Source organism: Ursus arctos, unplaced genomic scaffold (assembly GCF_023065955.2).
Source record: "Ursus arctos isolate Adak ecotype North America unplaced genomic scaffold, UrsArc2.0 scaffold_22, whole genome shotgun sequence".
In the NCBI taxonomy this organism is placed as follows: domain Eukaryota; kingdom Metazoa; phylum Chordata; class Mammalia; order Carnivora; family Ursidae; genus Ursus; species Ursus arctos.
The window spans coordinates 59,152,968-59,177,112 of record NW_026622897.1 but is presented as its reverse complement, the minus strand read 5'-3'; the positions used below and the strand labels follow the sequence as shown (position 1 = coordinate 59,177,112).

At 47.5% G+C, this 24,145-nt stretch overlaps 3 protein-coding genes across 36 annotated transcripts in view; 1 reads left to right on the top strand and 2 right to left on the bottom strand.

Annotated features, from left to right (window-relative positions):
* The window catches only part of FHIP1B (FHF complex subunit HOOK interacting protein 1B), a 163,120-nt gene extending 147,864 nt beyond the window's left edge, over window positions 1-15,256 (top strand). For 25 of the 34 annotated variants that reach the window (XM_057316920.1, XM_057316913.1, XM_057316924.1 and 22 more), the window contains 4 exons: window positions 78-857; window positions 3,380-3,558; window positions 3,716-3,878; window positions 6,342-15,256. In XM_057316920.1, the coding sequence (XP_057172903.1) occupies window positions 78-857; window positions 3,380-3,558; window positions 3,716-3,878; window positions 6,342-6,703 (1,484 nt within the window). In that variant the 3' untranslated portion in view covers window positions 6,704-15,256. Of the gene's footprint in view, window positions 1-77; window positions 858-3,379; window positions 3,582-3,715; window positions 3,879-6,341 lie in introns of those variants that run through there. The other 9 variants (XM_048217466.2, XM_048217467.2, XM_044379490.3 and 6 more) reach the window with 3 other exon arrangements.
* Window positions 7,185-11,957, bottom strand: CUNH11orf42 (chromosome unknown C11orf42 homolog). Its single transcript, XM_026486124.4, has 3 exons — window positions 11,886-11,957; window positions 7,584-8,382; window positions 7,185-7,315 (listed from the first exon to the last, which is right to left on the bottom strand). The coding sequence occupies exons 1-3, from the start codon at window positions 11,955-11,957 to the stop codon at window positions 7,185-7,187; spliced, it is 1,002 nt and encodes a 333-aa protein (XP_026341909.1).
* A 973-nt stretch (window positions 15,257-16,229) lies between the features above and the next one.
* On the bottom strand, window positions 16,230-20,103 carry LOC113245826 (olfactory receptor 52W1). Its single transcript, XM_048217468.2, has one exon. The coding sequence runs from the start codon at window positions 17,820-17,822 to the stop codon at window positions 16,860-16,862; it is 963 nt and encodes a 320-aa protein (XP_048073425.1). The 5' UTR covers window positions 17,823-20,103; the 3' UTR covers window positions 16,230-16,859.
* Window positions 20,104-24,145: the final 4,042 nt, after the last annotated feature.

The following is a 24,145-nucleotide window of genomic DNA, read 5'->3' as shown; positions in this document are numbered from 1 at the left end:
TTAGTCTCCGTAGGTGTCTTATCCTTCCTCCTAGCCCTCTGTCTCTTTGATCCCTCTTATGTTTTTTCCCTCTGTAGGCCCTGGAAGCCCAAGTGTTGACTCCTCTTCTGTGGTGACAGTGCCCCGGCCCTCCACACCATCTCGTCTGGCCCTCTTCCTGCGACAGCAGAGTCTGGGTGGCTCGGAATCCCCAGTTCCAGCCCCTCGCTCACCAGGGCTTGCTGCATCCCCAGCCTCCAGCCCTGGCCGAAGGCCCAGCCCTGTGGAGGAGCCTGGTGAGCTGGAAGACAATTACCTGGAGTACCTGCGTGAGGCACGCCGTGGTGTGGACCGCTGTGTGCGAGCCTGCCGTACCTGGTCTGCCCCCTATGATGGCGAGCGGCCCCCTCCTGAGCCCAGTCCTGTTGGCTCCCGGACTAAGAAACGCAGCCTACTGCCTGAGGAGGACAGGGACAATGTGGGGGAAGGGGAGGAGGAAGAGCTGGGGAGTGGCGGGCTTGCTGGGAGTGCAGGTGAGGGCCCTGGCCTCCTGCCCCCTCCCCAGCTCAATGGGGTGCCAGGACCATGGCCTGAGGGGGCCAAGAAGGTTCGTCGGGTGCCTCAGGAGGGAGCTGGGGAACTGCCAGAGGGCACCTCCGAGGGCATGGCAGGACTAGAGGGCTTTGGGCAGGAGCTCCGGGAACTGGAGGTGGCATTGAGCAATGGGGGGGCTGGCTCAGAACCCCCGTTAGAGCCTCCACTACCTCTTGAGGAGGAGGAGGCTTATGAGAGCTTCACCTGTCCCCCTGAGCCCCCTGGCCCCTTCCTCAGCAGCCCTTTGCGGACTCTCAACCAGCTGCCAAGCCAGCCCTTCACTGGTAAGCTACTTAGCCTAGGCCTTCTCCTTTGTGTACTCTTTGCATGTCCTCAACATGTTTGTGCTAATATCTGAGACTTCTTGGCCATGTCATTTCTGTGTACTTGCCTCGCTCATCCATTTTGCTTGGGTCCCTTCCAGATACATACCACATTGTACTTATGTCTCTGTGTCTGTCTGTACGTCTTCCATGCTTGTGCTGGTTTGAGTATTGATTTATGTCTGAGCCTTGTACGTCTGTGTCCTATGTGCACGTTCCTCCTCTTCCCTAGTCTGGCCATTTCCTGGGATTGTGATCAGGGTGTTCTGTGCTCGATGTTTCCTGGTGAGTCACACAATATATCTGAACGATATATATGGAGGACATACGTGCTATCCTGTATGTGATGCTCCCGTAAGCCATGCCGTTCCATGCTGTTCCCATGTTTGTCTGGGTGTCGGGTCTCCTGTCAACTTTTCTGTGGCCCAGGATCAGTTCTTCTGGTATTCTTCCCCTACTCTACCCTGGCCTCCTTTCTTCTCCCAGTGTCCTCAGATAAGGACTCAATTTCAGATTTTTCCTGTTCTCTGTCCTTGTACCTTGTTGGTTGCTATGACTACCCAGTAAGACTTTCTTCAAGTCTTATGGTTAGTAGTAAGGACTGAAGCAGATAGAGTGAAATACCTCTTTGAGGGCAAATGACAAAAGTGTGGCCCTGAGCTCCCCAGCTGAGTTCTTTTGGTCTTTCCAAAGACCTTGGAGCTAGACCTGACCTGAGTGGCTGGGCTAACTCCTCTTTGGTTTTGGTTTTTAAGAGCTAGCTCTACCATCCCAGCTCTTACCTGGTTCTTGTCCTTACTCCCCTTACTCTAGGGGGCAGAAAACCACCTCTGAGAAGCAGTGTAGTGCTTTGGACTAGACATACCTTGAATTAGTTTCCCTTCACGTCACTGATGCATTTAAACCACTTACTGTGATTTTGGTGCATTGGGAGAACTCAGCATATGGTAGCTTTTTACTAGGATTTTCATCTCTTGAGTGCACGGCAGATACAAGTTGACCAAGCTATCCACCCATCTTCTGGTTGTTTGCAGTCAAGGTATCATGCCTTGATCAGTCCATGTCCTAATTGGGCCTGGGGTATGCTGCCATCCTCCTTGCACAGCCCGAGGGTTGACAGCTCCCTGCTCTAGAGTCCTGACAGCTCCCTCTTGCAGACTACAGAAAATGGCTTTCCATTTGGTTAGGCTTTGCTCCTTCCTGCTCAATACCACTAGAAGGTGGTATGCAGGTTTTACCACATTCTTGAAACATTAATTGAAGCTGTGTACCTTTTGTTCTTTGTAAACTCATCTGAGCTTTTTGAATTTTCTCTTGTAAGAGAGTCTCAGGAAATGAGAGAAACGGAAGGACAAAGTTATGGGGTATCTTAGAGACCCTGTTAAGCTGGGGTTGTTTGGAGCTAAGGCTAGTCATGCATCTGGAGTGGAGAATGTTCTAGGATCTTTTTGAGAATTCACTGTCCCTTTCCCTTCATTGTTCTCCTGTCTTAGTTCATAGTTCAGAATTCACTGTCTCTTTCCCTTCATTGTTCTCCTGTCTTAGTTCATAGTGCAGTTCTTAGGTATAATCCCTTTCCCTCACAGATCCCTGGTCAGACAGACTGTGATGGTTCTAGAGCCCTCATGCTTGGTGATCTGGCTCAGTTGAGGCCAGTTCTCCTGGTGATCATTCTAATTCCTTCTGTTATCCTCTCACCTAGCAAAGAGTCTGCCCTGAATCAGTTTTCTCTGGCTTTGAACTAAACTCTTTTTTTCTATAAATTCTCTTCTACCTTCTTTGTTCCTAGTTCCTGAACAGAGCTGATTTCTTCTTTGGGTTTCTAGAGATTTCTCCCCTATCTAGAAGTTGGCCAGTGTAGTCACTTTTGTCTTTGCTACAGTTCATTCTTGCTTTCCTCTGACCCAGGTGTAGTGTGTCTTCTGTGTAATCTGATTCTTCTTTTGGTCCCAATCACTTTTTTGCTTGTTCTTTCTTCTTTTTGCCCCTTGGGTGAAGCTTTTTAAAAAATTGAGAGATGTTACGTAGCTTATAGCTATTACTGAATACTTATAATTTGCTAGACCTTGGGTTAGCTGCTATTAAGAGTATCTTTTTGATCCTTTTAATAATTCTGTGAGGTGGGTATATTTTATTTTGCCAAGTAGGAGACTAATGCTTGGAGAATTTTGATTCATCCAGTAACTTAATTAGTAAAAGATAAAGCTGGAATTTGAAACCAGATCTGTCAGACTCCAGAGCCTATGATCTGGCTCTTCGTCTTAAGTGTGTGTAAAGCTGGCATCTGGACTCCTGTGGGTCCATCTGGTGTCTGCCATTTCATCTCATCCAGAGTAGGTGATCACAGGATGTTTAAACATACTCAGAGACTGACCTACAAATAATTTTCATCTAGTGGTGGTGGGGGGTCTCTTGGTTTTGGGAGGAATGAGTGCGATGTGCATTGTGTTCAGGCCTTGTATCCTTGTACCCACCCCTCCCAGGCCCCTTCATGGCTGTGCTCTTTGCCAAACTCGAGAACATGCTGCAGAACTCCGTCTATGTCAACTTCCTGCTGACGGGGCTGGTGGCCCAGCTGGCCTGTCACCCCCAGCCCCTGCTCCGCTCTTTCCTGCTCAACACCAACATGGTCTTCCAGCCCAGTGTCAAGTCCCTGCTGCAGGTGTGCGATGCATGCATGCATGGGTGCGTCCAGGCTCCGTGGTGGGCCAGGCCCGCAGCTGGAGTGGCCCTGGGGGGGCTGGGAACAGGCCCAGTGGGACTAGAAAGGACTGTCAGTCTAGAGCCACACAAAAATGTCATGAAGTTGTGCTTCATAGGTGCTGGGTTCTGTGAAGAATAAAATTGAGAGCTTTGCGGCCTCCCAGGAGGACTTCCCAGCACTGCTATCCAAAGCCAAGAAGTACCTCATTGCCCGTGGCAAGTTGGACTGGGCCGAGGGCCCTGCAGCAGGACCTGCCCCCCGCCGCTCCGATCCCCTAGGTGAGGCCTACCCCACCACTCCACCCCTCTCCCAACCTTCCCTAGACAGTTAATTAGCCCAAGTTAATTGAGCTCTTATTAAGGGTGAAGTCTTGTGCCATGAACCGAGGAGTTGCGGAAAAGTGAGTCTTGATGATTGTCGTCTGGCTCTAGTCAGGATAAAATACAGTTCTGTCCACTAAGAGCCAAATCAGCAGCACCAGCAAAAACTGCTCTAGGAATTGAGGATAGGCAAGGGGACAGAGAGTAGTCTCCAGGTTGAGGTATTGTTCCAGCTTGGGAAAGGGCATGGTATTTGACATGGTCCTTGAGAGATAGTTAGGACTTGGGTAGGCAAAGGAGTGGGATGGCTTTGTTCTTTTGTCCAGGGGACTGCACGAACTATTTAGTTGGAGCAGGGGATTTAGAAGGTGGTGGAATCATTGGTAGTAAGACTAGAAAGATTTGGTCTGAGCAGTAGGTGCTCAGATTAGAAGTTGGGCTGGGTAGAAGTTTTGATATTTTAGGCAGTGAGAACCCGTTGGAGGTTCTTAGATATGAGAGTAGAGGGGTGACCATGTTAGTTCATGTGCTAGGTGAATGGGAGCCAGGAAAAAGTACCATATAGCTGTGACCAGCAAGGCTTGAATTAGAATAGAAGAAACAGGAAGAATTGGGTAAGGTACAAATGGGAAGGAAGTATTGGCAGAGCTTGATGAATGATTGTGGGGTACAAGGAGGAAGGAAGAGTTAAATATGAGCATGCAGCTTTAAATCTAGATCTTCCATCAGCAAGTGTCTGAGTACTTGCCGTATGTGCTGGCCATTGTCTTTGGTACAGGGGACTCAGGAAGGTGCAAGATGAGACTTCTGCTTTATAAGAGCTGACAATCAGTCTACAGAGTGACTAGAGAAGTGTCATAAGTGAGAAAGCAAGGTCCCAGAGGTGGTGGATGTAGTGGGATCCAGTGCACCAGGACAGGATTAACTTGATGGGAAAAGGTTTTTTTCCCCCCTCTTTGAGGCAAATGAGGATAGATCAAAGGAGGAAGTGGTATGTATCCATGGAGTTGCGAGGTGCAGAGGGTGAGGTCAGGAATTGAAGTCCTTTATTTGCTAATCAAAGTAGGAGGCAAAATAATATACTAAGAGCAAGAGAGCAGGGGTCAGATGGAGGATCTTGAGGGATGTGGGTTGGGAAGACAGTACCAGAATGGTTACTATACAGCTGCAAAAACCCAGCTGATGTTCTTTAGCATGATCTCCTCATGGTACAGCACTGTGAATGTGTCTTATTTCCATAGATCAAAGGAGGAAGTGGTATGTATCCATGGAGTTGCGAGGTGCAGAGGGTGAGGTACTTTGTTCACTGTGGTACTTTGTTCACTGTGGAGGTAAATGAGAGTCCCGAGCCCTTGAGCTCACAGATTACTGTGTGAGATAAAAGATCTATACACAAGTTATTACAATACAGTGTGATAAAGGTGGTGAAATGGGAAGTCAGTGGATGGCAGATCAGAGGAGGTTTCTCAGAGGGATGGGGGTAATGAGATTAGGCCAAGGATGTAAACAGCAGGGAGAGTAAAATCGAGGTAGAGGGGGCTACAGAAGCATGAAAAGATCCTGGAAGGTTTCAGGAAGAACAGATAGGTGTGGGTGCAAAAGCAGGGGAAGGTATAAAGAGTTTGGAGAAAGGGTTGGAGGGGGCATGTGAGCCTGGTTGTGAAGGGTTCTGAATGCGATATTTAGTAGATCTGTGTGGCGTATTTCTGTAGCCAGTGTTTGAGATAGAGAATGGGAACTGTAGCATGGTCTAGAGACTAGATCCCTAGAGTCTAGGCCCTACATATTGGGCAAAGATCCAGAACCAGTAATCTAGGAAGAAAATCAGAGAGAGGGCAATATTTTAAATGGTTCGTTTGAGTCTAAGCTGAGGTGAAGTTGTCTAAGCTGGTGTGAAGTAGGAGGATGGCTTTGGTGGGTATAGGAGAGGGTCTGGTGGTAGGTGAAGTGGTGGCACAGGAGAACAGATTTTGGAAGGGTAGTAGAGTATGAGACAAGTGGTAAAGCCCCTGAACTGTGACTGCATATATGGCCCTGTTGGTATGGAAGGAGCAGAGGGTGTGGGTCATGTGTTTTGGACAGGCAGAGGGAATGTAGAAGTGGTTGGCGTTTAGTGATGGTAGAGTAGCGACTGGAAAGGGAGGAGTAGTAAGAGAGTTCCTCCAGGTGAGAGGGTGTGGAGAAGGGGTCTTGGTTGGGAATGAAGTGGCTGAAGTGTTGACTGACTGAGAAGACTGAGGGTGATGGTTGACTGGGTGGGGAGGCTGGGTAGAGGGAAGAAGGCTGGGCAGGTAGCATTTTGGTTTTCGAGTCCTAGTTGAGGCGCCCATGAACTCAGGGAGGGGGGCATCTCTCTCAGACCGAGAGAGAGTGCCTGACCCCAGCACCTTCACAATCCCCAATATACCCATTTATTCCCAGTGAAGAGCCGGAGGCCGTCCTTGGGGGAGTTGCTCCTGCGGCATGCACACAGTCCAACCAGGGCCCGGCAGGCGGCACAGTTGGTTCTTCAGCCTGGGAGAGACGGCGCAGGACTTGGCCTAGGTGGGGGCTCCCCTGGGGCTTCAACTCCGGTTCTGCCCCCTCGGGGTGGGGCCCCTGAGCGCCAAGGTGAGGCTCTGCGAGTCAAGAATGCGGTCTACTGTGCAGTCATTTTCCCTGAGTTTCTCAAGGAGTTGGCTGCCATCTCCCAGGCCCATGCTGTCACCTCACCTTTCTTGTTGGATACTTCAGAGGAGGGATCTGGCCTTCCTGTCTCAGGCTTCGGGCCCCTCAATCCTTAACTTTCTTCCATGGACAATCAGGGCCTCGAATGGCCTGGGCTGGGGCCGGGGTGTAGGCTCCTTTTTATGTTTGGAGGCAGTGGCAAGAGGACTTTTTAATTTATTTCCAATGAATGTTTTATGGAGAACTTGTTGCAATATGTATAAAAGGGAAATCTCTATTCTGTGCTCATTCTTCTTTCCCACCCTTTTTTCTGGGGCTATGGCCCCAGGAAGGTTGTACATAAATGGGGAGGTCAGGGGTACTTTCTCTCTGGTGAGGACATTGGTGCCGAGGTTTCAGGGTGCTTCTTATGCCCTTAAAAGAGTGAGGGGGTCATGGAGCCTAGGGAAAAAAGTAGGGACTGTCCTCCAGCCCCCAGAAGAAAGAAGCAGCATGGTCCCAGGATGGTTTTGGGGAGCAGCAGCTGATGTTTATTGGGGACCAGTATCCCTATGCCAGATCTTGGGGGCCTCGCCCCCTGCATCTCTCGCTTCAGCTTCATTCGTCGCTGTCGAACTCTGAGGACAGACCCTGCAGCAGGGGCAGGGACATGGAGTGCCGGTCGGGATCCCCGGGGCCCCCACCCTGGACTCCTGGTGGGGGGCTGCGGGGGCTGAAGAGCCAGTTCTCTGCCAGGGTTGGGGATAGTCACAGCTTGACTCATGCCCTGGTCTTTCTGCCTCCCTGGTCCCTCCCTGGCCCTCTGTGCTGTGCCCACCCCCTCACCAGGACCATGCTTCCACCTCATTGCCCCTGGCTCCCTCTCCATCTCCCCCACCGGGATCCAGTGTGGAGTTAGGGGCGCTCCACACATTCCTGGGCACACATTCCTATATTCCCCATGCCCTCTCCCCTCTACCCGATCCCATCCCTCAGCTTCATATCCCTTAGCAATACCTGACAACATCTGGGGCCCCCTGCGGAAGGGGTTTCGGCCTTTATAGGAGAATCTGGTGGGTCTGCCCTCTGGCCCTTCCTGAGGAGGTGGTGTAGGTGGGGCTGGGACAGGTGGAGGCACAGCAGCAGCTTCAGGGGTATCTGCAGCAACTGATGTGGGGGCCAGAGGTGGCATGATGCCAAGGTTGGATCTGACCCAGTTGGCACCATGGGGCAGTGGATCTTTGGTCAGAGGCTTCTGTGGTCCCAGCACTCCTTTGGGCTGCAGTGAAAACTTGAGGCAGGAGAAGGCAACAGGCAGTGACCGTTGTAACCGGAGCAGCTGGGGCTCTCGGGCTGTAGGTAACAGCCCCAGCTGCAGCCAGGAACAGGAGAAGACCTGGTAGATGACATAGATGCTGTGGGTGCTTCGGAGCCAGGGAAGATTTTGCTGTAGGCTCACTTGCCCTGGCGGCAGCAGCAGGAAGGCCACCTTCTTGCGTAGGCCACCCATGTGCAGGCGGATCCGGCAGGGCTGCCCATCCAACAGTCGCATTTCTTCATAGGCTATCTCTGCTCGGCCGTTTGGTGAGTATTCCCGAGTGCAGTGGGCAAAGGCACCCTCAGACCCTGCCTGCTCCAGGAGGTTTGGTAGTGGCCCCACTGGTTGTAGTGCCCGCCGACCCTGCCGACCTGGGAAAGCCAGGCGGGTGTGGGCTGGGCGGGACTGCTTCACTAGCACACCCAGTAGGTCATAGCAGGCTGCATCCGACAGGAAAGGTACTGCCACTACATTGGGACCAAAGCGCTCCTCGATAACCTGCAGATGGCGTTTACAGGTCAGGGACTGAGTTAGGGTCAGGAGTTACCTGGTAGCCTACTCTAGATTGACCCTCCCATTGTTTACTGCGCAATTACATCTCCACAACGTGCTCAGGCTTTTATGCTTCCTGTTTATTTCCTAGTTCTGTCCTGTAGCAAAACCTTGAATATCTACTATGTGCCAGACCCTGCGGGATACTGGGAATTAAAAGCATGAGACTTTGACCTTGTCTTATTATAGCTCAGTCTAATGGAGGAGACAGAGATGTAGACAGTAGTCAGCTAAGTAAAATAATAGAGAGCAAGGTGTGAAGGAGACCAGAAGTGGTTTAACAGCTTTTGTCTTTGATAGAAGAGGATCAGAGGAAGTTTCAAGGTAGTAATACTTGAGTTTTGAAGGAATTAGCTAGATAGGAGGATGGTCAATCCAGGGAGAGGATACAGCCAGATAAAAAACCTGAACTTACAAACTAAGAAGGGCACATTTAGGAACACATAATTTCATAGTACTTAAACACAGGGTCTGAAGAGGGACAGGCACACAGGAACTAGACTATGAAAGATCTTGAGTGTGCTAAGTGACAGGAATTTGATCCTGAGGGCAATAGAAAGCCATTTGAAGGGCTCTGGGTGAGAGGGACAAGATCCAAAAGGTGCTTTAGAAAGTTAATTTTGAATAGCAAGACAAAATAAGGAGAGAGAAAGATCAGTTAAGAGTAGTGTATTACTGCAAACAAAATATGGTGAGGCCTTCAACTAAAATAATGGGGGAAGATCTTTAGGTTATAGAATTAGTAGAACTTGGTCAGTTAAGGACTGTGGGAAAAGGAATTGAGAAAGATTAGTCTTAGGTGATTGGTTAGTTGGGTGATGTCATTCACTACAATGAATACACAGAGATAGGTTTGGAATGAACATTCTTCAACATCTACCCTGGCTACAGGGAGTAGTTCTTTAGGGATTTGAGGCCTCATCTTTGTAATGCTCGTCCCAATATGCTTTTTTGGATTCTGGTACCTCTTGGTTTTGTCCTTGTCTTGGCTCTTTTGGTTTGGTAATCTAGTTCTGGAAAGTTTAACTTCATGACCACCTGGGAAACCTTGTAAGATACTCTCCAGTAATGGTACATAGGTATGATCTCGACTCATCAAAGATACTGCTGGCCGAGACTTCTGGCTCTGTGTTCTCCTAGGGAGTACATAAAATTCCCTCTTTGGGTCCCTTTCCTGTTTGAGACCTATTCTGAAAATGCTCTGTTCTACTCCCCTTCCTCAGCCCTCAGTTCCCAAATGTCTGTTTCCCTACTGCTGGCATTGCCCACTTTGCTGGTCTTCTGGTAGAATTCATCAATGATCCCTTAAGGTCAGTCTGTGTTTTTGCTACATAGAGCTCTTTTGGAAGTGCTGCCCCATAGCATAAGAGGAGGGTAGCTGCCTGATCGAGTTGTGTCTGCACTTAAAACAAGCTGAAGTAGCTTGAAGATTACTATCTTTTGTCACCTAGCCAAGGAAATAAATGCTGCTCTTTCTTAATGTGCATGGAAGAATTTCCCATCATTCCTCTCTTGTGCTTCATTGAGACATGGAATACTTTCTTTCTGGTAGGGGCATCAAGCTGAAGAACAAGGCTCTGAGAAGGTCCATTCCCAGAGGTGACAGCAGAGCACTGGTGGGTTGGCATTTTTGTATAGAATGCTTTGTCCCATGACAAAGAAAGCATAGTCACCAAGTATAACTTCAGAATCCTACCCCAGCTGCTCCTTTGGTCTCTAGAATCCTATAAAAATAAGTCCAATAGGAATGTCCCCAGGAGGTATCTCTCTAATAGGATTTTGACAAATACCTGGTCCTACGGTCCAAGTGTCTGCTAAAAGGTGAATCCCTGATTTAGCTGGAGGCTTTATCCCAGAATATAGACATGAATTTGCCTTGGGGGCGGGGGTGATTATTAGGCCTTCTTTCTTACCCTTGAGGCCCCCAGTAGTTATCCTAAAACAGGGAAAATAAGATTTCTATGCTAGGGTGACTATTCTTGGTAGAGTCACCATTTGAGACCACTGCTTGTTGTTCCCAGTGCAGTTTTATTTCTGGGTGAGAGTTCTGTGGAACATAGAGGCCTGCAAATTTAGATCTCCCAGGGGCAGCCTGGGAGAGCGAGGGTGGAAGGCTATCCTCCTGGATGTACCTTGGCTGGTTTGAGTTCTGAATGAGGAGCTCCTGAGCCACATTCTGGTTATCTGTATGTTCTATGAAGTGCTCAGTAAACTCTTAGCAGTCTGGAGAGAGGAAACCAGGTCACTCAAAGCTGTCCTGCTCCTTGAATTTGCCATACACCACCAGTGATTTACCCCGAAACTCTGCCTCGCCTTTCCTGACAATTTTCCATTTAAATAGGGAATTTTTCTGATGCTGATAGTGTAGCTTTCTGCTAGTTGGTGATCACATTTACTTTCATCCTAATGAAATGCTTGATCTTGTCCAGACCAACCTTTACACTGCTGAAGCCAGGTACTTTGATACTTGGGAGGGCCTCAACTGTCCTGTTTCTATTTCCCTGGGAAGCTGACCTTTGTGGTGAGCCGCTGCTCCATTTCACGTGGGAGCCACATACTATTAAGGCTGCTTTGAGTCTGGCAGGCACTACTTTAAGATGGTTGTTTTAAACTTGGTGGGCTGCCTTCTACGAGTGCTTGAAATTCACTGTCCTTCAGATTACATAACTGGAACCTGATCCCCAAATTCTCCAAATTCAGAAATTGTAGCCATCTAGATTTGGTGGGATTTGTTGGGTACCTGCACCTCAGATACAGCTGACATCTGCCTGCTCCTGGAGATCTACATGTTTTGCTCAAAACCCGACTTTCCCATTCTGTGAAAGTTAAAGGTGGAGGAGGTATTTATGAAGAGGTTGAAGTTCCTTTAGAAAGTTTAAAAGGCCCTTCGTGATCGGCCCCTCTACCTCTTTGACCTCATTTTCACTACTGTTCATTTGAACTCTGCTCTAGAGGACTATTTGCAGTTCACAAATACGCATTTTTCTTTTTCCTCTCCTGGCTTTTGCATATGCTCTACCTTTAATTAGGACACCTTTCACTTACCTGCCCACCCTCCCACCTGCTCATTAACTCATTTAGGTGTTTATTAAGCACCATTTATGAGTCAGGAATTCCTTTTCCCTCTACATGAGAATAATTTCTACTTGCCTAGCTAGAATGTCACTCTCTCCGGGAAGCCTTCCTGACCTCCTGAGTCCTACCCTGACTTAGCACTTGTTTCTGTTCTCATCGATTCCTGTTGCCTTTTAAGGAACCTCTTACTGTTTTTCCAACTGGGGTGAAATTAGACAGTGTATGCAAAGCACTTAGTGCGGTGTCTGGCATGTGAGCAAGCACTAAGTAAATATTATTTGTTAATTGTCTTCAGGCTTCCCACCCCTTCCTACTCATAAGTTGTTCAGACCCATCTCGGTCACACTTTGTTACTTTCTTTTTAGCCCTCTTACTTTATCCTTGATGAGGGTCCAGATGGCATCAGCTTCATCCAGTGTCAGCAGGTGGGGGGTACCAACCAACATGGTGGGGTATGGGAGGGGTTAGGCAGGGCAGTGGCTGCTGCAGGAACCCCAAGCTGCCCAGGGAGGTGAGGCCCCAGGCCTTAGGCTTTGACCTACTATAGTGTGAGGTCATAGAGGTCCTGTAGATAATGGGGCCTTGGGAGGGGAGAGGGCAGTCACTTTACTAGCTTCACTATATCCACAGCCTGAGTCCATACCCTCGAGTCACTTACCCATTCTGCTCCTTAGGGGAGAAGAATGCAGGTGTGTTTGGGTGCATTTGTGTGTCTGTGTGTGCTTGCGTAAGTGCATGTGTGCGTGTGTATGCGTGTATTTCTTGTTCTGAGTTCTTTAAAGAAGCAGAATCAGGCTTGCCCCTTCAGCCTCCTGAAGCAGTTTGCTGTGTTATCAGCTGCAGATGACTTCTTTGTGAGGTTAGATAGGGGTCCTGAAGGACAGGGGAGAAGTATAAATCAGGATTTAGACTGAGAACCAAGGAGTAGTTCTCAACCTTGGTCATACTTTGGAATTACCTAGGAGCTTTAAAAACTATAGATACCTGGATCCTGCCCCTAGGGATTCAGATGTAATTGGTCTGGAGTGTGCCTAGGCATCAGGATTTCTAAAAGCTCCTCAGGCAATCCTGATGTGCAGCCTAGCTTGAAACCCATTATTAATGAGTGGGTTACAGTTGCAGTATAAACCAGGTGTGTGTGTAGGAGGGTGCCATATGAGTGGTGACAATGTGGAGGATAAGAATCTAATTGGGATAATGTTGCCTTAGTAACTGGAGAGGACTTTCAGGAAGCCAGAATTACCCAGGTAAATTTGAGGAAAATTTTTTTCATGTGCCACTCCCTCACCTAGGCTGATCTGTGTCTAGCTGTCACTCTCCTACTTCAGCCCCAATCTATGTGTGATTTCCCCTTGTGTCTCTGTCCAGAGATCTCAACCTGGTGTTTGCTGGAGAAGAGTGGTTTCTCTTGGAGAAGAAACACTCTGGAGAGCCTTTCTAGTAGCTACTGTCCCACTCTGCCTCTTATCTGTCCAGAGTCTTCTCTTGAGTCCCTCTGGAGAGTCTCCTGCATGCCTAGGAAGACCACTTCTGTATGGGGGGCATCCTTTCCTATCCTGGCCCAGCATGTAGGACTGTGCCATGACGTTGGCCATTGTCTGAGCTGGCTGAAGTGGTATGAGTATGAGGCACAGGGAATGGTCCTACATGTTGTAACTGGCCTCAGGGGAGGGTAGGTTTCTCTAGACAGAGCTAACCTGTGTGGGTGCTAGGTGTTTACACAAAGATTTGACAGTGGGCATGGAGGAGAGGAACTGATATCAAATATTTGTTGAAGTATGTTAGTGGCTGTGCCAAATAATTCGAATCCATTATCCTGGTTAATCCTTCAAGCAACCTCTTGAACTATTATTTCGTTATTTTAGAAGTGAATTAACAGGCTTGGAGAGGTTAAGTAGATTAGTGCAAGGGATACAGTGAGTTAATGGAGGATCTGGGATTCAAATCCAAGTCGGCCTGATTCCAGCTTTTAAATTAAAATTTGAATGGTAGTTCTTTTTGGTGAAGGAAGAAATTGCCATATCTCTTCTGTTCTCCTGAGTGTATGGTGGGAGGGCACTTGCTCAGTGGATGTGCAAAGTCGTGTAGTGAAAAGGAAGCGGGCAAGAGAAGAGAAACCCTGCACTAGACCAGACCAGAAACCCCAAGCTTCTTGTCAGGGCAGGCAAAAGATTTCTTCCTCCAGTGCCCTCCTAGCCCTACCCCAGGAGAGGTCATCTGGTGTAGTACAGTTGGCACCTCTGTTCCCTCCAGAAAGGAATCCTGAGGGAGGTAGACAGCAGTGGGGGAGAGACACATACACCAGGACAAGGGACACAGACGTGGGGCAGAAGAGACAGTGCAAGGAGGCAGAAGTGCAGAGGTACAGAGACGAGAGTCACTGATAAACACAGGCAGCGGATGATGTACATCCATATCCTGAGGGGGTTCCAGAATGAGAAGGGGGTGAATAGGGTAGGGACAGGGATGATGGGCTGTTGGTGAAATGTGAAGAGGCTCTCTTTCAGATTTTCACTGAGGGGGCTAAGAGGGGGAAATTGGGTCTAGATGAACTCCTCAGCCAGAAGCCGTATCTTCGTCTCTTTTGCTGATGATCGTGATTCTTCAAGCTCCCTGCATTCCACACTGCCGTAGTCTGACATTACATGAGACACTCTTTCCCTTTGGCTCGTAGAGGCTGAGACTGAAAGTTACTGAAGGAAAACAAATGACAACTGAGTTCTGGATGGGGTTGATGAGCCTAAGGGCTGGGCTGTTTGGGCCATAGCCTGCTCATGGGGTTGCCTCCAGTGTGGCACATTCTGGGGTTTCTCTGGGCACAGATCATCTGCAACATATCTGAGTGGTGACTGGACTGGAGAGCATGAGAGGAACAAACTGGCAGGGGCTGGTAATTTAGGGAACGTGGGGTTCTCTGTAAGAACCTCCAGGATGGTATAGAGTAGTGTTGATAGCAGAGCCTTTGGAGGGATAAAGAGCCCTAACCAGTCTCTTCACTTCTCTCAGGCTACAGGGATAACTGGGCAAGTCTCTAATCCCTTATTTGAAACTTTTAGGGATAGATGTGTTTTAGATGTCAGAAGTTTAGAAAGGGAATATAGTGCCTTTATCATATATAAAGGAGTACCCCAGTGAGGTTTAGGGCAGTGCCCTGTAATCAAACACATCAATATTTCTGAAGCTCTATGTATGATTATTCACACCAAGTGAGGTAAATAAATGCTATAAATACCCTCGTGATGTTTCAGGTCAGGTTTTGGACCAAAGTTATTAAAAACAAACAAACAAACTTGTTTCTTCAGAGATTTTTTTTTTTTTTTAAATTTTGGAATTGTGGATAAGGGATTATGGGATTACTCTCAGGTTGTTGTGAGGAGTAAGGGAGTGCTGGTAGTCTTCTAAACACATCACATGGTAGGTGTGTGATCTCAGTCCAAAACAAAATACTAATGTCCAAGGGGGTGGGTCTTTGGCTTGAAGAAAGAAGGTTCTTGCAATGAACAATGCACAACTTGAATCAGCTGCCTTGGGGAGCTGTGCACAACCAGGGAATGAAGGTGCCTTAGACAAGAGGTTTCCTGTAGTGGGAAGGTGATAGAATTCATTGCTTATGAACATTGACTGCATAGGATTTCCCTTTTCATGTATCGGAGGAGAAAGGCAAAAAATGTGCGTGTGTGTGACACAGGGCGTCACATACACATTTCTTTATAATAATGTTGTAATAAATATCTTACTGCACACATCTTTGTTTACATCTCTAATTATTTTGTCAGAATAGATTTATTGAAGAGGGATACCTAAGAGGATATAGACATCTTAAAGACTCATGACCAATTAGGATCAGAATTTTGTCACAATTATCCACAAAATCATTGCCTGTGGAGTTTTTAAGCTCAGAACCTCATGAAAAAGATTAGCTTGAGAATGAGTGAGTCCACCCTCGAGGACAACAGATCTCCTCAGTGTGACAACACCGCTGAAAATCATGCAGAGCTTCTGCACTATCTCTTCACCTCCTTGTTAATGAGGACCTGGTAAGACCCCATGTGGCCCTGGAGAGGATATCACCTGCTTTTTCAGATCTGCAGCCTCCTCTGCTGTGTGGAGTCCCATGGTGTTCGGTCCGGCTATCTGTGCTGAGTAATCAGCATTGCACTTGCCTTTAGGTCTTCATGGCTGGCTCCAGTACCTGCGGTTGTGATAGTTTTTCCAGAGAGCTTGGGTCTACCTGTGCAGCCTGCAGCTTTCTCTGACCTTATAATGGTGAATCCCTGCCTTTTGCCTGAGATTATGTTTATTCTCGGCTCCATGCTGGGGTGAAAGATCTTTTGCGCAATAGCTGGAAGTCAGTCCCCTGTTGGGCAACACTACGACACTTCCTGTGTAATATCTCTATTCTCTGCTAGCCACAGCAGTGTGAAATATGCCTATTTAATCCTATTGCACCAACGTCACGTGCTTCTGGTGATGCTGACCGGGACAAATGGGGGTGCTGATGTAGATTTTATTTGGGAATTCAACGTTCTTGGCTGAGGATGCAGAAAAGAGCAAATTGGTAAGAGACCAGAGTGACTGGACCTCAGGCAAGCAGGTGAAGTGGTTATGATTTCCTGGGAAATCATTTCTTTCAGTTGGACCTCTGACGCCTACGGCTGTACGCCCAGGAAGAGAAGTTCTAGTAATTCTTGAGATATTGACAGGAGAATGGGGGTAGGGGAAATAGTAATTACACATGGGACCAAGAGGATTCTTTGGCTGGGAATGGCAAAGATCAGTGTGCTGGCCAAATTTGGGACCCCAGTCTGGGCACATTATCCAGATTCTCAGAATGTGGGGAATAAGCCTGTAACTCTTTCCCTAAGGACAGGCTGAAAATAGGATCTGGCTCCAGAAGTGGAGAGGGCTGTGATCCCAGACAAGTACCCAAACACTTGCCTCCTGAGGCAGGGTCACTCTTCTTAGACCTCCTCTAGCATCTGTAGAGGAGCTTTTGTGTGGAAACATGGGGAGACTTAGGTTAATATGATGGAAGGGGGTGGGGAGGAGAGTTTTCTTTAAGTTAAATCTTGTGTATTATGAGCCATGGTAATTCCTGATCTTATTTTCCTGCATGGTAACATGTAGCCCCCTGCCTCCTGCCTCCCGAGCAAGATACGTGGATAGGCCAAAGCCTACAGATGTTAGTGATAATACATAGTTGAGACTTCACAGCAAATATTTGTTGAGTGGTTATCACAATCATGTGTAGACAGTGGGAAAAAGATGACATAATCTACACCTCCAGGCCCTACACTCTTCTGTATGTCCCCTCACCTCCTCCGGCAGGCTCCATTGTTTTCTGCCCATTAGAACTGGCTTTTTCTGAATGTGAAGGTTCCCAGGAGCCGGGCCCTGATTTGCTTGGTGCGGACCCCATAGATGAGTGGGTTGAGGGCAGGTGGCAGCAGCAAATAGATGTTCGAGAGAAGAATGTGCACAGGCTTTGGGACGGTGTGACGACCAAAGCGGTGTGTGAGGTAGGAGAAGAGACCAGGTATATAGAAGGCCAGAATGACACAGATGTGGGAACTACATGTGCCAAAGGCCTTGGCCCGGGCCTCCCGGGTGGGCAGCCGCAGTACAGCGTGGGCAATGAGCCCGTAAGAGGCAGTGATGCCCAGGATATCTATACCTGACACAGCCAGTGAAAGGGCCAGCCCGTACAAATTGTTGGCCCGCGTGTTGCCCACCACCAGCTCTACCACTGCCATGTGTGCACAATAGGCATGGTTGATGGTCTTGGCTCGGAAGTGCTCAAATCGCGCCACAAGCAGAGGGAAAGGCACAACAATAGCCACAGCTTTCAGTGCCAGTGCCAGTGCTGTATAGCCTACACGGGCTTTGGTGACTAGGAGAGGGTAATGCAGCGGACGCCCTACTGCCACAGCACGATCACAGGCCATGGCCAACAGCACACCAGATTCCACAGCAGTCAGTGCATGAACAAAGAACATCTGGGCCAGGCAGGCACCGTATAGCACAGGCCGGGGCCCAAGCCACAGCACAGCAAGCAGCCCCGGGGCTATAGAGGTAGCTAAGCCCAGGTCTGTGGCTGCCAGTGTGGCCAGGAGTAGAAACATGGGCTGCTGCAGTGTGGAATCGATCTGCACCAATGCCAGCAGTGTTCCATTGCCCAGCAGGGCCAGCAGATACATGGGCCCAAAGACCAGTGTCAGCCAGGCCTGGGCACCAGCTAGCCCTGGAATGCCAGTCAGTATGAAGAAGTTTGGGCGTGAGAAGGTGGAGTTGGGATGTAGACCTCCTGCCATCCTGTGGGGGGCAAAGCTTTAGGGGGCATGGGGTATGGCTCCTGATAGGGGAGAGACAGAAGGAGAGATTTTGGAGGGTGTCACAGTGGCACAGACCCATCCATGGGGTATGTGTAGGGGTAGTGCTGGGTTGGGGGATCACAGGGTTGTAACCTTTGGTTGGGGTTTTGGGTGGATAATCAAGGTCACTAGACCAGCTTGGATGGGAGAATCCTTTGTGCCTGACAGCCCATGAGTGTTGTAAGGGAGAGAAGTGGGGAGACACTGGTACTGAGAAAGGAAGGCCTCCCTGTTGCAGTGGCTGCTATAGCTGGAGGTCACCTGAGAGTTGAGGCTGAATTGAATGGTTTTCTTCCTCAGGATCCAAAGTAGAGTCTGTCTCAGTGTCTGTAAGGTGGGGAGAAAGCCAGAGCTGGAGGGGGATCACGCCCCAGGCTGCACCGTCCTTGACTGTATATCCTTAGGCAGAGCTCCTGGGCCTCAGCTTCCTCAGCTCCACACTGGGGGTGGACACAATGATTGTAGCGTTGTCCAGCTTTAACATTCTGGGCATCAACCCTTGGAGAAGACGAGTAGAGAGAAAAGGAGAAACAGGAGGAAGAAGATTGGATCTGCAGTGAAGCTGGAAGCCTGATGTGACAGGAGAAAACCTGCTGGGTGTTTGGGCTGCTTACATTCTTAACTTGATGCTGAAGGAGTGAACTTGAACGCTGGCTGCAGAGTTGAAGTTGGGCCTGGGAAGGAACAGAGAGAGATGGTAGCAAAAAAGGGAACTTCCCCGTCTCCCTTCTTCATGATCCAGAAAGGGGTCCCACTAAAGTCTTATTCCTGGGGTGCCAGAGGGAGTGGAGTTGCCAGAGGGGGAGGAGATGGTAGGCAACCCAGAGTAGCAGCCATACGTGGAAGAAGCATCTCTGATGTTGGAGGAGGCAGGGTGAGTAGAACAGATTCCACCCAGAACTAGCTCACAGCAGAAGATTAATAAACATTAAACGAATAAATGAACAAGGAGGAAAGAACCAGCAGAAGACTTGACTGGAGAAAGATCCCGAGCACTGTGTTGGCAGCTTCTCTTCACCTTGACCAATGCCTGTGGGGCCCTTTATGAGGCTGTTCCACCTGCTTCCCTCAAGGCCCTTGCCCCTCCCACCTGTGCCACATTAACTCTTCCCTGTGCTGCCTCCTTGCCTGGTGTGATAGTATGGTAACTCAGACGTACAGTAAGGAGGCAGAGATGTGGACAAGGAAAGAGACTGATTTATGGGAGTGGAGAGATCTGGGAAAGAGGAACACTTCCTCTGGGAGGTCTTTGCTGACTCCCTGAAGTCTGGAGAGAAGACCCTGCTATACGCTTGAATAGCATTGTCCCCCTCTATTGTAATTCTCTCTCCCTCTCTCCCTCTCTCTCTCCCCCCCCTCCAGCAGTGCTTATTAGCCAGCATCTCCACTGCTCATCACAGTACCTGGCATGTAGTTGTCTATGAATAAATGCTTATTGCTTTTAATTGTGTGACACTACTGCTGGCCCAAACAGCATTTGCTGACTAACAGCGGCTCCTACAGTTTCAGGAGGCTTAGGTATCCATGCAGGTGAGAAAGAAAGTTATTCACCATCAACTGTGAGCCCACCGGGTATGATTCTGCTCTAACGACACATATCCTAAAATTCACCACACTATGCAAGGTAATGTAATAAAAAACGGGGCTTGCGGGAAAGGTGGCATTAGGGTACAACATTCAAAAACTTTGTCAGTGACACATTTAAAAAAAGGATAGGACCCTAATAAAAATGGTGGCACCATTTTACGCATGTTAACTGGTTAGAAAGTGCATAAATACAGCAATAAATACGACACATTACCTTGAAAAAGCCCTGGCGTTTTCCTCGTGGAAGCGCTAGCGGCAGCTGGTGAATAATTGAGAAGCGGTAGAAGGGGAGACTACGGTAGTCCCCCCTGTCTGTGGTTTCGTTTCTGCAGTTTCAATTGCCCGCTGCTCTCAACCACTGTCGGGGAGCAGGTGATCCTCTTTGACGAATCATCAGAAGGTCAATTGTAGCGTAACGCTACGTCACAATGCTGCGTCATTCCCCTCACTTCGCGTCCCTCACGTAGGCATTTTATCCTCTCCCATCATCACAGGAAGAAGGGTGAGTACAAAGCAGTAAGATATTTTGAGAGAGAGAGACCACATTCACATAACTTTTATTACACAATTGTTCTTATTATCAGTTACTGTTAGTCTCTTGCTATGCCTAATTTATAAATTACACCGTACCCGTACCCTGGGCCTGTAGGTATAGGAAGACACAGTACAGGCGTGCCTCCTTTGATGGCGTGTCTCCGGATTGCGCGTCACAGATAAAGTGTTCTTTACAAATTGAAGATTTGTGGCAACCCTGCTTTTAGCGGCCCATCAGTGCCCTTTTCCCAACAGCACGTGTTGGCTTCGTGTCTGCGTCGCACTTGGGTAAATCTCGCGGTATTTCAAACTTTCATTCTGTCTGTTATGGTGCTCTGTGATCAGTGATTACAACTCACCGAAAGCTCAGATGACGGTTAGCATTTTTTAGCAATAAGGTTTTCAAAGATTTATTTATTTGTTTATTTTAGAGAGAGAGAGCTCGAGCTGGGGGAGGGACGGAGGGAGAGGGAGAGAATCTCAAGCAGACTCCCTGCTGGGCACAGAGCCTCACATGCGGGCTCCATCTTGTGACCCCGAGATCATGACCTGAGCCAAAATCAAGAGTCAGATGCTTACCTGACTGAGCCACCCAGGCGCCCCAGCAAAAAAGTTTTTAAATTAAGGTACTCGAATGTTTTTTTTTTAGACATAATGCTATTGCACACTTAATAGGCTACAGTATTGTGTAAACATAACCTTCATATGCACCGGGAAACAAAAATTCATTTGATTTGCTTTATTGCTATAGTTGCTTTATTGCAGTGGTCTGGAACTGAATCGGCAGGATCTCTGCGGTACGCCTGTATATTTAGGGTTCAGTGCTATCCGAGGTTTCAGTCATCCACTGGGGTCTTGGAATGTATAACTTGCAGATAGCAGGGGACTACTGTAACCTGAAGTTGGGTGGAATATTGTAACACCAGATATGATGATGTGGTTCATAACCTAAGTGGTGATAGATGTTTCAGGTGTATGCGTGTTGAATTTTCCTTTGCTGCTGGGTTTAGCAGTTTTGAATGCAGTTTTGTGCATTCGCCTAGTTTTGGGCAGAGGGAATCACACATAAGAGAACATGAAACTCACGTTATACTCAGTTCCCCAATGTGTCAATTGGTTGGAACAAATTTACTTTTCGAAACCAACTTTATAATGATCTGATTGAATCTCTATTGTACCTGGCCCTGTATCATATGGTGTGGATACAAATGGCAATAACAAGACCCTGCTGCCCTCAAGGAGCTCACTGTCTAGTGGACACAGTGATGCAAACAATTACTGGAAGGCTACGTAAGTAATTGCATTAATTCAAGTTAGTACCGATATGGTGGGAGTACAGAGAAAGGAGCCTTTCCCTTTTCCAATTCAGAGTCAGGGAATTCTCTGAATTGTAGTAATGGCTACAGTCCTATGGAGTTTCCTATGTGCAGGTACTGCTCTAAGTCCTATTCCTACTACACACGTTTGCAGTAAGTACAATGATATCTCCCATTTTACAGATAAAGAACTAAGGCACAAACTTGTCCAAGGTCACATAGTTAGTAAATAGCAGTTAGCATTCTTGCTCTTAGCCACTGCTTTAAACATTTCTGCTGAATAGGAGTTTTCTAGGATATTTGGGCCAAAAGTATCTGTACCTGGTAAGAGAAGTTGAGGTTGTCCTGGGATTGCTGAAGAAGGAGAGGAGCACTTGGGAGCTGGGGGCAGTGGGTGGAGAGTCGTGAAGGGGATGATTGGGAAAAAATGCCCTTGAGTGCCATAACATTCAGACAGCCTCAAGAGAACACTAATGGGACTTTTGGCTGACATATGCCTGTTCTGGGCACCAACTGTAGGAAAGATTGTTCATAAGATAAATCAGATCCTTTAAGCCCAGCACAATTAAAGTCATTTAGTTCCCGCAAATCTTCTGTATTCTGTGTTGCTCACTATCTCTTAATTCAGAATGTATTGGGAAATATCATTGACTTTATCTCTAGAAAAGTTCCTTTGTTGGTCTCCTAGGCCCCAGTCCAACATTACAGAAGCTTTCTGAACACATTTGGGGTCACCTGGCTGGTCTTTCCCTGAGTCATTGGCCATTGGAAGAGTGGATCTGACATTACACCTGTGACCTTGTGGGGCTGTATGCCAGCCCTGTAGGGGGGGCGAAGGTAGAGAGGGAGGAGGAGGGAAGCTCATTGGACCTCTCAGTTGCTTCTTGACTGGCATGGGAAATAGGATAAGAGGGCTTTGGGAGTTGACCCTGAATTTCTCACTTCTTTGACTAATGTAGCTACCACCAACATTTGCTATAGAATAGGGTTTCCACAGATCAGCTTGTGTCCATGTAGGCCTATTCTGATTTTCTGCTTATAATGGCCAGTGAGCAACAACATGTAGCAGTAAATTACTCGTTTATACAATAGATTACAGATCAGAAAATCTTGGGTCCTTGTGGTGCCACTCAACACTAGATCCTCTTCGAGAAACCTCTTAAGGCAAACTCTCAGTTGGCCAAGTCTCAATTCCCAGGTGAGTATGAGACCCCTCTCTGACCACTAGTACCACAATAGCCCAGGCTTCACTTTCCCTCAGTTTCTGGAGGGATGGAGAGACTCCATAAGCCCAAGGTAAGATCAGGTGGCACTCCATTATCCTGTGGAGATGTGGACGACATGAAACCACCACACCACTCTGTTTTCTAGGTCTTCTAGCTTCACTTCTCTCCTCCATCCAGTGCTTCCATGAAAACAGCTTTAATAATCCATAAAGCCCTGGAGGTACTGGGAGACCCCAATACCTAGGATATAGTGGATATTTTGGCACTGAGGTTGTAAACTTGTGAGGGGAACTGTTCTCCCTATTATAATAGGATCTGGTAGAAGATAGGTTCTGGTAGGGGTATGGAATAGCTCAGATCTAGTTTTTATCAATTCTCCTATAATATTGTCTGCTGTCCTTATCCATTTTCCCTTCCTCTGCATTGGGTCAGTCCTTCAGATTGACTCTATCTTTGACCACAGATAGTGGTGACTCCAGTGTTCTCTTGCATGCTGAGGTCACAGTTCCTGTGCTTGTCTCCCAGGTGACACTGTAAGACAGAAGAATTGGGTTATGATGCTGAACAACCCCTACCCCATGCTTTAACTTGTCCAGTCATTCTTTTCCTTCAATGTGAGGCATGGAAGAGGCATTTTTCGGCTAAATGTCTTGACCAATATTGGCTGAGGAGACCAGTGGTGGGATAGTCTTCCAAAGTCTTTCCTTGCAGAAGATGAGTAGTTCCCTCTAAAGGTTCTCTAGCATTTAGAAGGGGACTTCGGAACTGACTGTGTTTTTTGGGGCCATCTTTCGAGAAATTAATTCCCTAAAGTTCTGTTCTGAGGTAATAGGTAGTGCCTTTATCTTTTCCCACCTTTACCTCCCTTCCTCTAAGCTCACATTGCATGGTTGAAACTCTTACAACCCGGGAAAGTACTAATGTCATCCACAGAATCCAGCAAACATTATTAAGAACTCATTACATGCCAAACACAGTACTATGAATGGGGAAACAGCCTCTCTTATCATTACATTCACATAGCCACCAAGGCCCACTTCCTTAAGAGCTCGTGTATCTGTTGCCTTTCATCCCCACTGGTGTATGTCCCACTCTGTACCCCACAACCTAATATTGCAGCAGTCTCACAACTGATACCCCTGTTTCCGGTATACTTCATTATGTTTACTTTTTTGGTCATACTTTTATTTGAGAAGTGGGTAATATATATAGAAGTACAAAGAATAACAAATGCACATGTTATCAAGACATCCAGAACTGATCATTATTACCATTTTGTCCCACTTGCTTTCAGTTCCTTTTTAATCAAGGCAATAAAAGTTAAAGATAAAATTAAAGTTGCTTTTATTTCCTATAGTGTTTCATTCTCACCTTAGAGACTGTAATTATCATGAATTTGGTGTATCTTTCTAATTCAGTTTTTAATGATTTTGCTAGTTGGTGCTTTTAAACATTAACATAAATTATCTCTTATTGTATACAGGAAATTCTATTTTGAGTTCTGTTTATGCAGATATACAGATCTTTATCATTCCTTTACATTTCCATATGGTTTTATAGCATCGGATTATGCCAAATCTTATTTATTTATTTAATGGTG

Excerpts from the sequence above, each read along its gene's own strand:
- CUNH11orf42 (XM_026486124.4), bottom strand. The coding sequence starts at position 11,957 with ATGTTGGTTGGTACCCCCCACCTGCTGACACTGGATGAAGCTGATGCC. Across the intron at positions 8,383-11,885 it reads GGACCCTCATCAAGGATAAA|GTTATCGAGGAGCGCTTTGG; the intron begins GTAAGAGGGCTA and ends CGCCATCTGCAG. Across the intron at positions 7,316-7,583 it reads GGGGCCCCAGATGTTGTCAG|AGAACTGGCTCTTCAGCCCC; the intron begins GTATTGCTAAGG and ends CAACCCTGGCAG.
- LOC113245826 (XM_048217468.2), bottom strand. The coding sequence starts at position 17,822 with ATGGCAGGAGGTCTACATCCCAACTCCACCTTCTCACGCCCAAACTTC.